Below are 16,504 nucleotides of genomic sequence, written 5' to 3' on the forward strand. Positions count from 1 at the left end.
ATGATATTTACGTCAACATCACATAATAGCCCATATTTATTTTGGGCAGACAAAATCATGATCACATATATTAGATAAATTTATCAACTTATGTCACATTTAACAATAACTCTACCCATAAATAAAAAATAATAATAATAATAATATATACCACAAACATTAGAAGTAGAATAGAAGTAGCTATCATAAATTTGGAAATGGTGAGTGGACATGGTTGGTAGTTGCTTGATACCACATAACTGACAAAAGACTGCCATGTTGGTAACGGCATATACTTGGAAGGTCTAAAACTAAAATTGATACTAGACAAACTACCTTTAAACTAATAATTTCCCATGCACAATCTCTCTAATACTTAACTATCATTGTAGTTAAAGTGATTGCTCACAAGTCATATCAATTTTTGATTTCTCGAGCTCAAATATAACCTATGAAATAAGGTTTTTTTTTTTTTTTTTTTTTTTTTTTTTTTGGGTGCTTTGTTAGTTTAGTAAACGGCCAATCTCCTAAGTTTGATTTTCAAATTCTTTCTAATTTTTTTTTTTTTTTAAAAAAAAACCGTCTTTTTCACCTTGAATAAAGCCCTAAAAAATTACCATCAATTGTGTTAAATGACTTTCATTTAAAAAATAGTAATAATTAAGGGATTTTGTTGTTATCATGGTGATGATTAATTGATTATAATTATAATTATTTCTATTATTAATAGTATTTATTATTCCATATGAAGCTGTGCTGACTCAAATGATGGTGACAAGTGTCACAAGATAAGTGGATATTGAAGAACAGTATAATAGCTTCTTTCGGGGACTTTTAAAGGAGAGTAATATGGTAATTTCACATATCCAAAAAAATTTAGAAAAACCAGGGTCACTGCTTGGGTTGCACGATATGCTTTTTCTTTCGCTCTCACTTTTAAAAGTTTTTTTTCCCCCAAAGAAACCGTTAAATTTAGAATCTCTACTTAATAGTGAATGTACCAAATTGACCATGCTTAAATTACAACAATGCCCACCTCTTTCAATAGTGGTCCATCCCATGATTCCACCTATAGGCTATAAGATCATGTATGTTTGGACAATGATGCCCATTTTCTTCACAGAAAGCTTTCCCACCAGGCATTATTCAAAAAAAGAAACAAAAAGGGAAAAGGCATTATTAAAAAATGAAAATAAAATCTAGGTGTTGCTTTCATCTTATCTCCTTTTAAGTTATAATATATTTTTTTAAAAATTATTTTTCTTCCTTGACATGTTAATGAGTCATATATATTAGGAGTGAAATAATATTGAAATAATTAAGGATAAATTGTAATTTGTTATTTGTAAGTAAGAATTTCTTGCATGAGAGAATAACTATGAACATGATAGAAGTTTTTCTTTCTCCTTTTAGAAAGAAAATTTTGATGCCCACCTCATTCAATGAGATAGGTCCAATTTAGTGAAATGACCATATTGATTCCGGTTAATGGATACTCTTACAACATTTGTAAATGAAAAATTTTAAGAATGAGATAAGTCCAATTTAGTTAAATGACCATATTGGGTTCGGTTAATAGGGCCACTTAGAGCATTTGTAAATGAATTATTTTACAAAAAATTTTATACTATTTTTATGAGAAATATAAAAATTGTTAAAAGAATCATTACTTTTTTTTTTCCATACAAAATTTCTAAAAATATTTCCTAAGTTTTTTTTTTTGGTTGGAAATAGTATCAACCTATAGGTTCCGTTCCTGATAATAACTCTTTATCATTAGACCAAGACACCAATCAGTTTTTGGTATAGGCGGAGATTGAACACCAAATTTCTTATTCAACCATCAGAGACTCAACCAGTTGAACTAGTTGAAACCCAAAAAAAAAAAAATTTCCTAAATTAATATATCTGTTTAACGTTTTCTTTTTTAATTTGAAAAAAGACTTTGGATCAAGTCAAGCTCATTTGAGTAAATTGACATGACCAACACCATACAGTCAAAAGACTATTTCTGTAATTTCAAAATTTTACATCACACTGTTTATGACTTAAAAGAGTCATTGTCTCTCAATCCTACTTGAGCTTTCTTAGGATTTGCAAATTACAAACAAACTTGTCTGAAAGCACACACAAAAAAAAAGCACACACACATACTCTCTCTTTCCTCTCCCTGTCTCTCTCTACTGTATCAGAGAGTGTAGAGAGAGAAAAAAAGAAAGTAATACATTTGAGGGAAGAGTAAAGCAAAGACTATCTTGTCAATGTTAGGGTTTTCTTAGAACTTAAAGAATAAAAAAATAGTAACAGAAACAAAAACAAACCCATTAAAGTAATAAAAAAAAAAGAAAAAAAGAAAGTTATTCTCAAAGAAGAAGAAGAAGAAGAAGAAGAAAAAAGTGGAATATATAAAGCTCAGAGAGTGAAAATGTTGGTAACCATTTGAACCCGATTAGGAGGATCCGATTTCTACAGTCCAAGATCTCAGGTACTCTTTGGTTTCACTGATCCCTCTCACATTTACTTAAATTATTGCAAAAGACTAATGGGTATTTTGAAAATTCTATTTTTGTATCTGGGTTGTGTGTATTAATGCGTATATCTATTTGTATGTGTGTATTCTCATCTGGGTCTGACTTGGTTTTGCATTTGAATTTGGATTTATGAGTGGAAACTATGAAGTCTTTGTGGGTTTGGTTTGGTTTGGCATTTGGGTTTGGATATTTGTTGAACCAGATCTGGCACAAGTTTGATTTGTGTGAAGTTTGGGTTTCTATTTTAGTTCAAGAGCTTGAATTTTTTTGTTGCATTTGGTTTTGGAGTTGTTCTTTGGGATTGAGATCTGTTGGGTATTTTTGATAAGCAATCTGGTCAAAAAGTTTAGTGGGTGCCGCTAGTCATCCACTTTTTTAATTTGAACTTATTTTAAGTAATCCAGTTGGATTTGAAATGTGGATTACCATAGATGGTTCCCTTATTTGAGTTGAATAATTAAAGTTTCTTACCTCTTTATTAGCTTCATCTATATTTGCAGTTTATGAATTTAGATTATGTATTTGCATCATCACTTCTATAAATGGTAACTATGTTTCTGTGTATTTTTATTGATTTTTCCAGAATCTACATTGTGGTAGTGGAGTTTTGTGATTGAAGTTTTGCTGGTTTATGACTTGATTAATTAAAGTTGTGAGGATCTGGGCTTGCATTTTACCGAAAGTACATCTGGGTATATGAATAATTCAGAGAAGAGCTAATTTAGCAATAGTAGGGGGAAGATGAAGTCTGACATGCCTCTTGATTATGCTGTGTTCCAATTGTCACCAAAACGTTCACGGTGAGGATAACTGTTACTGGGTTTTAGATTTTATTATTCTGTCTTCCTATTTGTATTGTTTTGATATGGGGTTATATTCTTCTTCCTTTCTGGGCAGTTGTGAGTTGTTTGTCTCAAGTGATGGAAACACTGAGAAGCTTGCATCAGGATTAGTAAAGCCATTTGTGACCCATTTAAAGGTTGCAGAAGAGCAGGTTGCACTTGCAGTTCAGTCGATTAAGCTTGAAGTTGAGAAGAGAAGAAATGCTGAGACGTGGTTCACTAAAGGAACACTGGAAAGGTAACACATACTGCCAGTTGAAACAAATTTTAAGTATACTTGGATTTTGCTGCCTTTCTACGTAATACAGTTTTGATTTTTCTCTTTGACTTGATTGGAACTTGTTCTCCAGGTTTGTTCGGTTTGTTAGTACACCAGAGGTCTTGGAACTGGTTAACACATATGATGCAGAGATGTCTCAGTTGGAAGCAGCCCAGAAAATATATTCACAGGTAATAACCACAATTCAATTAATTAGACAACCAATGTGCTGATAATTGGAAATACAATTATTTTTATCACTGAATTTGGGAAATTATTTTATGTCAGAGGGCAGGAGATCAGAATTCTGGGGCATTAGGTATGCTTTGTTTCTTGCTATTTGACTTTAGATAGTTTATTTTACTTTTAATCTTGGATGGTCTGATTACAAGAAAACTTGCCATGCAAAATCCTGTCTAGGAAGACATTATATATTTTATACACTGAAGCAAGTATGATGTTTAGGATTTCCTTAGATTTTACTTATTTCTCTCTGTTTAGAGGTTCATGTTGTATTATTCTTTTGTGATATTATGCTGTGGACAGTACCAGTGAAAGTTTAAGCCAAGAGTGAGAAGTGGGACATTAGAGTTAGTGGAGATGCCCAGTGGCTGACCATTATTGTTATTTTGTTTTAATCATTAATAGTGGCAAAGTCTGAGTTGCATTGGTTCTCAACATAGGCATAAACCAAGGTGCCAATGGTTGGTGATGCTGGTATGATCAGAAGAATAGCAATAGATATCCCATTGAGACTGCTGAATTTCTTGAATTAATTTTCTAAGGTGCCTATTAAAAACCTTGTACACACTGACATTATACATAATGGGAATATGCCAATGAGCTCTAGTTTAAATGGCACCTTGTCCCCCTGTAAATGCAAGGTGGAGGGGAGGTTTTGGGTTCATTACGCACTAGGTGCATGTGAAATTACTAGTTAAGAGAAAATTTTTACATAGTGATAAAAGATAAAGCACAGAACATCAATTTCACCGCTATGTTGTCAATCTTTGAAGCATAAACTGCCACAAACTGGACTAAATTCTGGCTAGCGGGGATTGTTTTATATAAATAGAGCACAAATCTATGCAAATGTCATCACTGAGTGCCTCTTCGTGAAGCCTATAATAAGTTATGCATGCCAAAAAGCCTTGGAGTCTTGTCAAGATCATATTCTTTTTGATGCAGTTATATGTTAAGTTATACATTCGTGGTGTAGAATGTCAAGCCGGAAGTATTCAATTATAGTGACTTCCTTATTAGAAAAAAAAAAAAATTATAACGTCATATAACCTGCTAATGTATGTCAAATTCAACTTATAAAAAAAAACCCTGCTAATGTATGTCAAATTCATTAGCAATCGGAATTTTATTTTCTTTGTTATCTGATAATTTAGCTTATTCCTCATAGAGGTGATCTACTTAAGTCACATGATTTATTTTGACATTATCTATGTAATTATGATCATTTTCTTCTAGTTATACATAGTGGATGGTCACTGTAGTTGCATCAATACTCATCTTACGCAAGGTTGGGCACTTATATCAAGTTGCGTTTAGAATGAGACTATGTTAAGTTTGCATTTGTATGTAGTGCATTGGTGCCTAAAGGAATAGAGATTCCATTCTTTACGTTATGGCCAGTTTACTTGGCAAAGGGGGAGCTTGTTTGTGTGCATGCAATAACAACAAGTACTACAACATATATTGAAATTTTAACAGCATACCTTCATGAATTTTGAAGATCAACACCCCATATCCTTGCAAAAATATGACACTAGAGTTTTGCTATGGATTGTATTGAAGAAGTTAGTGGAGAGGAGAAACTTATTTCATCATCTTGTTGTAGACAAAAGTGGTTGCATCATGAGAGAAATATCAGAGAAGAAAAAAGAAAAAAAAAAGGACCTTTGACCTAGGTAAAGCCCATGACCTGTTCTTTTAAAGCTTGGATCTCTTCCTTCGAGCTGTTGGGATCTGCTAGCAAGCTCAGTTTCATTAGGTATGGAGTACTGGATCGGACTTGGGAGTGGGGCATCTAGGCGAAGATGTACTGATGATATTACTGCAACCTTTCTATGTGCAATGGTTCTCATAGTGAAGACAATCTAGGAACTAGGAATTGGTGGCTTATCCGATGGAATCTCACATAATTAACTTGCCATTGTACTAAGGGTATTATGCTAGGCCTGGTTTTTGGGTTAAAGACTAAAGTGTATCTTATGATCCAAGTGGTGGCTCATTGGCTCAATAAGTAGACCTGTAGTGACCCAAAAAGGGGGGTCTTGCATTCCATGGAATCCCACATTGCCTAGGGAAGCACATGCAAATGTGTTTATAAGGAATGACCTCCCTTTAATGTGTAAAGGCCTTTTCCTCCACTATTGTGTGCTTTGAGGGAGAACAAAACCGTGAGGGGCATGGGCCCCAAAGCGGACAATATCTACACAGTTAGGGCGGGGTCGTGCTTAATCAAGTATGTGATGTATTTTACGTAAATTGGTCTACCTGTTGTGTTGATGCCAGTAGCACACTACTGAGAAAATGAGTTGTAGTTGTGTGTTCTGCTGAGAGACATCTGCTAGAGATTTTGTTCCAAATCTTTTCTGTTTAAGAGCCAGTCATGAATTGTTTATTTTACTGGAGATCATTATCACATTTGAGCCTATAGAAGCAATTATGGAGATTCTTTAGGGAAATAATTTTGAACTATTGAATATACCCATGCATGAAATCTAGTCCTCTGTTTTAATTTTTGTCCATATTTCTTTTTTTTGGGTTTTTTTTTTTTTGGGGGGGGGCGTTGGATATAGGAATGTTGTGTCATACGACTGTGAATTTGCCTCCCCATGATACATACCCAAAAGAAAAACGAAATTTTCCTATGATGTCATGGGCCATGATGGTTTCTGGGGGGAAATTGGGAGAGAAATGCAAACTCATTCTGAGCTATTGTTTTTGGTAAAATCATTATGTAACATATTTTAACAGTTGTGGTAATGCATCCTGAAAATTTATCTCTAGGAATTAAGTTTTTCTTTTAATAATTAAGCAAGTATGTTGTCGAATTCTTTGTTGTCTGTTGTGTTAAGATCAGCTGTTTGCCAATATTACTATTGTTATCTTTTACTTCGCCAATTTCCCAGCTTCAGTATGGTTCTTTGGAGTCTTATTTCCTTGGAATATGTCATGGGCTATGTTCTGCCTAGGTTATTAGACACCTGAAAATTCTTTTGAAATATTTTATGTTGGAACTGTCTAGTAAAAGCTACATTATTTTTAAAGCACGAGTTGTTAATATGCTGATATTGGATAATATGCTCCAGGTGGAGATGGAATAGGAACTGCAGGAGCAGCAGATGCAACAAAGTAATACTTTCTTTTCTTCCCCCCAAGTTTTTGTTTAAATTAAATTTATCAGTTTTTCAAATTACTTAACATTTACTATATTCTGGTTTCATTTTGTTTTGCAAATGTTTACTTAGTGAATTGCACGTGCCCTTTAAATATCAGCCATTGAAGAAACTTTTGATATTTATTTAAGATATGATCTCCCTTTTTGCTGTGACTGATGTATGCTAGCTTGGATCCTGCATCGCAGAAATGATGTTTTGAAGCACTTTTTGGTTTGATTAGTAGGTCTGGGATTTTCACGAACTTAGGAATCATCATATCATGGAAGTCGACTGCAGTGTCAAAGATTTGATGTTTTGAGCAGGTGGACAAACTAGCATACATGGTCAACAGTTAAGAAAGGGCAAAGACAAAGTTATGTTGATCATGGCCAATGATTGAAGTACACAGTTCATGATCATAGTTAAATACATAAATTTCTTAGAAAAATACCATTACTTGGTCATCAACAATTTAAAATGAAAAATTATTTTATAACTGATGTTCTTGATATGTTGAATTGACAACTCTCTCTGAGTTGCTTACTTTTTTTTTTCTTATTTTTGTTTTGCTATTTTCACTTTTATCCAGGAAGGAGCTTCTAAGGGCCATTGATGTACGGCTTGTTGCAGTTAGGCAGGATTTGACCACAGCTTGTGCTCGTGCATCAGCTGCTGGTTTCAACCCTGATACAGTGTCTGAACTCCATCATTTTGCAAATCGGTTTGGCGCTCATCGCTTAAAGTAAGAACTCTCTAAGAAATTCTATCTTCAAGTAAACCCTTATATATCTAAAGCTCCTATTCCTACTGTCAGTGTGTGTGTGTGTGTGCATGTGCGCGCGCCTATTCGTGTGTGTGTGCACCTGTGCATGTTTGCTTGTGGATGTGGCATCAAGTGAATCCATCTTTTTGTAGCACTTTAGTCCTGGGATTTGGTAGCAGCGACAGGGAAGAATCTTCCTCTGGTTTGCTGGGATGGAAAACACAAAAGAAAAGAGAATTGAAGAGGAAATGTTTAAAACTTCTCTCCCTTCAGGTCAAAATCTCTTCCCAAACTGCATAAGGTGGAAAACTTCAAAAGTAATGCGTGCTTGACGGGAACCTTTTATGCCAAAATGCTTTTTCATCACACCAATTGCAAGTGATGTGGACAATGGATAATGAAAATCCCTTTTACTGAAGACATAATAAGGGGGAAGCTAATATAACTTAAAATTAACTGTTGTTTCAAGTTTTCATTCCATACGTTCACCATTTCCTTGGGGGGTTTATATAGAAAACATTAGCAAGTATGCCAGGTCAGTAATTTATTCACAAAACTTTGCCTTCACAACTAGATTTCCTAATAGAATAGAACATAATTGCCAAGATTTTACCCTTCACCTATTCTTCCCTTGACCCTGCTCCTCTCATTGTGTTATCTTATCAAAGGATTTTGACACATTGTCTACTGAATTGGTAGCATATGCGGTCAAGTCAGGGAGATACCTTGTTTTTTAATGGAAGTTTAACTTATTTGCCATGTTGTCAGCTAATTCTTGGTATAATCGCAATGTCTTTTGAAACAGCTTGTGTTGGATGTCAGTTGGGGCATTTTGGAAACCAAAGTGCAAAGGTTACTTCTTTTTGTTTCTCTTATCATTTAACTTGATCTTTTTTCCCCCCCTTCAAAATTTTAAAAACATGGCATCTTGTGTTCTGTGTTTTTTTTTTTTTTTTTTTTAAATGTTCCTATTACTTGGCTAAGTTTTTGGTTTGTGAAAGTAGCTCCCATCACTAATTTTTCCAAAATAGTCCATTGTCATTTTAATGATTTTGATAATGCCTCATTTTTATAAAAAGCAATACTGATGTGGGCAGTAAAAATTGAAACATTATGGTTCCATGCAGTTTTCAAATGCCCCAACTTTAGGCTCTTGAGTGAGGAACTTGCTAAGCTGTTTAGGCCAATAATAATAATCAATGTTGATAGGTCACATCATCCAGGGTCCACTTGCCTAAATTTATGCAATTGCCAAGCTACTTGAAAATGAAATTTTAGCACCTAGCCTTAAAAATGTACGGTATAGCCAAAAATATAAAATAGGCTGGCCTGAAAAGTGCTTGTGATCTATCATTTGGTGAATAAGATTTGTCAGATGTGAGTATAGGAAAGCACTGTAAAAAATTTTTAATTTTTTTTATCTGGGGTCATTATTGTAATGGGCTATGGTTATATTTCATGATTAGTAAATCATGAAATCTACCACAAGGTGCATCACGTAAGTCCCAAACAAACAGAACCCAGATCTTGTTTCCTTTAAAAACTTTGTTCTTTGGGTTAGTGGGGCCCATTCTTGAATTGACCAATCCTTGGCCTGCTCATTTGTTTCATTCCCCACTTGTCGTTTTCATCAAGGGGTGGGTAATAAATCCCAATTTTTATGGGGTCAAGCTCTTATTATGATGTGCCAAAAGTTACCTAAGCACCTCAATTTATCAATTTTTTACAGTCTTTAACATGGCAAATTATGCTGGATACCATCTGTTCTTTTACTTTGCGGTGCCCATGACAAAGATTTTACGATTTTTTATCTAGTGGACCATGTTGGACTTCTTGCACAAGTATGCTTTAATTAATAAATAAATAATAAAAAAGTACCATCACATTCAGTATTGATTTGGAAGGTACAGTAGTTATAGGGGTCCTTTCCATTTTTCAAAGCCCATCTGGCTTTCAATTTTCTCTCACCTTTTAATATATAGTTGTACCTTTTTTTTTTTTCTAAAAAAAATATAATAAAACTATTTATTTTCTTTCCTTTTTTGTGTGTGCAGTGAAGCATGCACCAAATTTAGGTCACTGTGCCAAAGAAGACCGGACCTCTTAATCAACACGTGGAAGCCAGGTGTCGACGACACAGCCATCCGATCATCCACAGGGTCTGACATGTCAATCGATGACCCCATTTCAGCAGAAGACCCAAACAATGGGACCCACCACCCAACAACAACAGCAACAACAATAGCAGCCGGTCAAGACCAACAACATCAAAAACAGCAACACAGTTTTAGCACAACGCAAAACCAATCACAGATCTCCACGTGTCAGCAACCCAAGTTCCCCACGAGACGAAACTTAAACGAGAAAAACGAACCCAACCAACCCGCCAATACTGCAACAACAGCACAGCTTGCAAACAACATTAACAACAACGACGAAAACAAGAAAGAAGATTCTTTGTCCGTGACCGAGTCATCAGACTCTCCACCATTTTCTTCTTCCATCGCGGCGAGTCAACCCGCGAGGCGGCTCAGTGTGCAGGACCGTATTAACCTCTTTGAGAACAAGCAGAAGGAGACTGGCGGCGGTAGCGGTGGTAGTGGTAGTGGCGGCGGCGGCAAGCCGGTTGTCGTTGGGAAGGCGGCGGAGCTCAGGAGGCTCTCTTCTGACGTGTCGACTGCCGCGGCGCCACCTCTGCCGGTGTTGAGGAGATGGAGTGGTGCCAGTGATATGAGCATTGATGTTAGTGGAGAAAAGAAGGACGTAGAGAGCCCCTTGTGTACACCGTCTTCTGTTAATTCTCCGTTTGTTTCGCTGCCCAAATCGAATAGTAGTAATGGGTTTTTGGGCAGTGGAGCTGAGGATCATAAGGATAAGGATAAGAAGGGATTGTTGAATGACACTGCAAGCTCTGTTGGGTTGAAAGATCAAGGTAAAGAAGAGGAAGATGTGGGAGTGAAGGGGCGGACGAATTGGAAGGATCATAAAGTAGTGGGGTCTCTGAATCAATCAAGGGATTTCAGTGATCAAGAGGTTTCTCAGGAGAAGTTGAAGGTTAAAGATCATCAAGTTGTGGGTTTTGCAAGCAAGGTAGGAGGACATGGTGCATCGGATGGTGGATTTGTAAATAGGGATCGGTCTGAGGTTGTTGGAGGGAAGAATCAAGTTGGAGGTTTTGGAAGCAAGGTAGGGGATGGATCATCTGATGGTGGGTTTGTAAATAGAGTTGGGGATTCGGGACCGGTGACTCAATCACGTTCTAGGGTTTATAATAGTCATACCCGCTCTTTTTCAGGACAGTTGGAAGGTGGTAGTGGGCTAAAACTTCGGGAAGCCGCCCCTTCGGGTCTGGCGAAAGGAGTTGAGGGTGATCAATTGGATCCTCAGTCCAAGTGGAGATCTTTTACGAGAGAACTAGAGGAGGTGGGAAAGAAAGAATTGGGTTCATCAGATAGGCAACAATTGAAAGTGGAGGAATCTGGAACCCAGAACATGAAGTTTCAGAAAGTGGAAGAATCTGGACCCCAGAGCATGAAGTTTCAGAAACCAGTTTCTGCTAGTCGTGAGCAGATTAAGAAGCCTCAGGGTAGTAGGAAGGATGAGGCTGGTTTTTCTTATGAAAATAACAAGTTGGATTATCCTGGTAAAAAGGCTTCGGAGGCTCAGGAAAGCATTCCTACGATGCCAACAATGCCATTGGAGCAAGTTCAGAGAGTTAGACAGTCTAAGGGAAATCAGGAGCTCAATGATGAGCTGAAAATGAAGGCTAATGAGCTTGAAAAGCTTTTTGCTGAGCACAAGCTTCGGGTTCCTGGGGATCAGTCTGGTTCTGCACGGAGAAACAAGCCTGCTGAAAAACAAATGGAAAAGGCAGCAAGTTCACAGTATAAAAAACCAGAAGCAGTGGAGGTAGCTCCTGCACAATTATCTGAAAAACCTTCAGTGATTGAACCAGCTGGGACTTCTATTAATATGGCAAAGTTCAATACCTCTACCCCGCCGCCAATGAAGATAGTAGATATTCAGGATTATGGTGATAGTCTGAGGAAGAACTTTGCTGAGCTTCATTTCACAGATGATTCCAGAGGAAAATTCTATGAGAAGTACATGCAAAAAAGAGATGCTAAACTGAGGGAAGAATGGAGTTCCAACAGGGCAGAGAAGGAAGCCAAGATGAAGGCCATGCAGGATAACCTTGAGCAGAGTAAAGCTGAGATGAAGCTCAAGTTTTCTGCCTCTGCTGATAGGGATGTCTCTAGTGCTCGTAGACGTGCAGATAAACTCAGATCTTTCAATTTTCGGTCGAGTGTGAAGAGGGAACAGGTATTCTTATTATAGTTATGTTTTTAGGAAATAAGTGTCCCCTCATTCAAATTTATGTACCTTTGAGTATGATATCAAGCTTAATGAGGAGTTGTTCCCAGCTACTTGTGCTGTCACTTGGGATTTATTTGAAATTGTATAATTGAATGCAAAGCAATGGTTCTTAAAAGCTTTGACACATTCACCTATATTTTTCTCCTATCCTCCATGGATCATTATTTTCTGCATTTTTCTCCTGTCATTTAACACCACACCTATAAGTCCTAATATCATCTATTCTCTTAACCAAATTAAATAGAACTTTTCATGCTTATGAGCTTAATCCCAAAACCCTAAGGAGTGCGCATGTAGACTTATAAGTGCTTATTGGAGGTTAATGTACTCCTTTTGAAGTAGACTTGGGATTAACATATAGGACATACGTGCTAAATCTGATGACTTGTATAATTTGATGTGTACACTCAATCTTAATTCTGAAGCCGTATTTTGGTTTTTGATTTTCTTTCTTGTAACTAATCATAATAAGATTGTGCTTTCACAGCACCCAATAGATTCCTTTCAGAGTGAAGACGATGAAGACCTTTCTGAATTTCCTGAACATAAATTTTATGGACAAGACAGATTTTCCAGTGAGCCATCTGTGGGAGATGTTGCTTCCAGAAGTGCTCAAGCAAAGAAGATTTTGCCTAACAGAAATGTGTCTATATCTACTCCTCGCACCACAGTAAATTCAGTTACACGGTCATCAGCCAAAGTCTCCAATTCCAGTTCTGGGAGGAGAAGAATGCAAGCAGAAAATCCTCTAGCACAGTCAGTTCCCAACTTCTCAGATTTCAGGAAAGAAAACACAAAACCTTCTTTGGGAGTTGGCAAAACAACCCCCCGCTCACAGGTGAGAAACTTTAACCGCAGCAAGAGTATCAGTGAAGAGGCACCAAATGCTAAGGAAGAGAAGCCACGGCGGTCTCAGTCCTCAAGAAAAAGTGCCTCTAATCCTGTAGAGTTGAAGGATTTGTCCGCTGTGAACTCTGACAACTCTGTTTTGGCTCCATTAAAATTTGATAAAGAGCAGACTGAGCAGATCCCATCTGAAAAAATTTCAAAGAATGTGGATTCAAAGGCTTTCCTCAGGAAGGGTAATGGCATAGGTCCTGGTGCTGGAGCTAGTATAGCTAAGCTGAAAGCTTCATTGGCATCCGAGACTTTGGAAAATGACGAAGAATATGAATCAGCCTTTGAGGCAGATGATGTGGATATGGCCAAAGAGGAAGAAGAGGAAGAAGATGAAGAGCTTGAAACCATGCCAGTCGAAGATTGTGTTGACGTGGATAATGGAGAAACAAGACTAAGTCAAGAATATGACAAGTCAGCTAATTCTGGGTCTGAAAATGGCGATTCCGTGAGATCTCTTTCTCAAGTGGACCCTACTTCTGTTACTGAATTGCCTGCTACTGTGCCTTCAACTTTCCACAATGTAGGATCTCTGCAGGACTCACCAAATGGAAGTCCAATCTCATGGAATTCACGCATGCATCATCCATTTTCATACCCACATGAGACCTCTGATATTGATGCTTTTGTGGATTCTCCAATTGGGAGCCCTGCATCTTGGAATTCTCATAGTCTTACCCAATCAGAGGCTGATGCAGCTCGAATGAGAAAGAAATGGGGAGCTGCTCAGAAGCCTATTATTGTTGCCAATGCATCCCACAATCAGTCTCGTAAGGATGTCACAAAAGGGTTTAAACGGCTATTGAAGTTTGGAAGGAAAAGTCGCGGGGCTGATAGTTTGGTTGACTGGATCTCTGCTACAACTTCTGAAGGAGATGATGATACAGAAGATGGGCGTGATGTTGCCAATAGATCATCAGAAGACTTGAGGAAGTCGAGAATGGGATTCTCACATGGTCATCCTTCTGACGACAGCTTCAATGAGAGCGAGTTCAATGAACAGGGTAACTTACTCTTTCCCCTATTTTTATGTTTTTCGTATTTATTATTTTTATTTTTAGTAGTAAATAAATTCATTGAAAAATCAATAAGAAAAGCACTGCCCAAGTACACGGACTGTATACAAGTGATACCGCAGAAAGAAATAAGAAGAGAACAAAACTAACAAATAAACAGAAACTAATGAAAGCTCATGGAATCCAGAAATCTAGAAACCCTTCTGCAGAAAATGGAGTTCAATTGTTGACAGCAAGCATAAAATTTTGTCACTTAATAAAAAGATTTCAGGAGTTCCATTGGTGCTGCTTGCTTATATGGGTTAAGCTTCAACCATCATTCTGTTAAATGATCATTTTTCTAATGTAACCGCTGCCAACTTTGAGTTTGTGGTCTGCATGATAGCCACTTGCAACTTATTTAGAGTGTGTAACTTGTTTTCCACTGGGTTAAATTATGCTTTCGTTATTTGTTGCATCTTCTCCTTTGTTTGTTTATTTCTTTTCTTTTTTATGCTTGGGATAGACACAGAAATGTAACTTTTTCTCTAGTTGATCACTCAATAATATTAAAAAAAAAGTTGATCAATCAATGGCTTTCATTTCTTTCAGTCCAAGCCTATAGCTCTATCCCAGCACCTCCAGCAAACTTCAGACTAAGGGATGATCATTTGTCCGGAAGCTCCTTAAAAGGTATGGTTAATCAGCATTAATCTGATTGTGTTGTTTATCATACTTTTCCTAGCAGTAACATTATCAATGCGATGGAGCTGAAGTAATAGTCTCTCTGTCAGAGGTGACTCTTGATCAAAATAATTATCATCAAAGAATGGTTGAACATCTTTCTGACAGTGTTATAACCAAATATTTAATCTTACAGCTCCAAGATCATTTTTCTCGCTCTCATCATTCCGAAGCAAGGGAAGTGATTCAAAGCCTAGATAATCATTGAGTGGATGGTCCAGAGCAAATGTGTTGGATTGTTGAAATTGGTAGGGTGTAAAGGATTATAAGATACAAATGCTTGAGTTAGGGATGATACGAACATTTATAAAAGATCTAGAATGGACTATGTATATCTTCTTGGTCTCATGAGGCCTTCCTCATGATTTAGTCGGTAATCTCATAGTGTGATTCAATATTTTGTATATGCTATTGAACGAAGAGTCGCTATTTTTGGTTTTATTTGTCAAAATTTTGTGAATGTTTGTAATCAATTTACGTCAGAGACTTTTGTCATTGAATTTTGTTGGGAATGATAGGCACTTATAGATGATTATACCAAAAAAGAAGTCTAAAACACAACAAAATGGCACAATATTTTCACAATACCTTTATTTTCAGTCTTGGTAAGTTTTGGTTTGATATATTATTATTTATTTTATAGAAATGTTATTTTCATAATATTTTCATAACAAATTTTAAATGATAAGTTGTTATTAATTTCAAAATGGGCCCACGACTAATATCATTTTTTTTTCCATCAATAGTAGTTTACTTATGATTTGTTGCGAAATTAATGTGAAAATATTGTGAACTTAACATTTTTTTTTTAAAAAAAATTGATCTATAAAAAATTGAGATCTCAACAATTGTGAAAATATTGTGATAACAAGTGTTACAAAATTTTCACAAAACTTTTATTTTCAATTGTAGTATGTTACAGTCTCATATTTTATTATTTTATTTCGATCTATAAGAAATTGACATTTCAATAATTGAAAATATTGTTAAATTTGATTTCTCAGTATAACTATATATATATATATATTAGCTCATATAAATATTTAAAAGAAAAAAAAGAAAAGAAAAAGATACCGATGACCAAAAAAAAAAAAAAAAAGAGTATCTACAGTGCCAATCAATAGCTACTATTTATTTGCGCATTCGTGCATTTTATTTTCACAAAACATTTATTTCTAGTTGTGGTTAGTTACAGTCTCATATTTTATTATTTTATTTTGACTTATAAGAAATTGACATCTCAATAATTGTGAAAATATTGTGAAATTTATTGTGTCAGTATAACAATATATGTACCAACTCATATAAATATTTAAAAGGAAAAAAGAAAAAGAAAAAAAGAACAAACCGATGACTGGAAAAAAAAAAAATGTAGCTAAAGTGCCAATTGAACAAACCAAAAAGGCACTGTAGCTACAGTGCATTTGCGCATTTGCCCTTTTTATATATACTAGTAAGGGTTGCATGTGCAAGGCACGTGCTGCCCCTTGAGTGAAAAATTTTTAGATAGAATTTTTATTTGAAGTAGTATCAAATCATGTATTTAAATTTAGAATAGTTATTTAACATATGACTCTATTTATTTTGTATTATAATTTCTTAGGACCTTTTTTTTTTTTTTTTTTTTTTTTTTTTGAGAAGCCAATTTCTTAGGACCTATTTACTAAAGATAGTATCTACTCACCAAAAAAATTATACTAAGAATGATAACAAATGTCATCA

General features: G+C 35.8%; 1 protein-coding gene across 1 annotated transcript; it reads left to right on the plus strand.

Moving 5' to 3' along the window:
- Positions 1–2,064: 2,064 nt before the first annotated feature.
- On the plus strand, positions 2,065–15,282 carry LOC115992566. The gene is made up of 11 exons (XM_031116783.1): positions 2,065–2,464; positions 3,094–3,310; positions 3,408–3,590; positions 3,703–3,802; positions 3,900–3,930; positions 6,938–6,980; positions 7,596–7,748; positions 9,824–12,092; positions 12,634–14,047; positions 14,651–14,731; positions 14,919–15,282. The coding sequence occupies exons 2-11, from the start codon at positions 3,252–3,254 to the stop codon at positions 14,981–14,983; spliced, it is 4,398 nt and encodes a 1,465-aa protein (XP_030972643.1). The 5' UTR covers positions 2,065–2,464; positions 3,094–3,251; the 3' UTR covers positions 14,984–15,282.
- The last annotated feature ends 1,222 nt before the right edge of the window (positions 15,283–16,504 follow it).

Source organism: Quercus lobata, chromosome 5, assembly GCF_001633185.2.
Source record: "Quercus lobata isolate SW786 chromosome 5, ValleyOak3.0 Primary Assembly, whole genome shotgun sequence".
Taxonomy (NCBI): Eukaryota; Viridiplantae; Streptophyta; class Magnoliopsida; order Fagales; family Fagaceae; genus Quercus; species Quercus lobata.

What these genes read in the sequence shown, in the direction of transcription:
- LOC115992566 (XM_031116783.1), top strand. Translation starts at nt 3,252, where the DNA reads ATGAAGTCTGACATGCCTCTTGATTATGCTGTGTTCCAATTGTCACCA. An exon ending in TTGTCACCAAAACGTTCACG is followed by an intron (nt 3,311 to 3,407) that starts GTGAGGATAACT and finishes CTTTCTGGGCAG; the next exon opens with TTGTGAGTTGTTTGTCTCAA. An exon ending in GAGCGAGTTCAATGAACAGG is followed by an intron (nt 14,048 to 14,650) that starts GTAACTTACTCT and finishes CATTTCTTTCAG; the next exon opens with TCCAAGCCTATAGCTCTATC.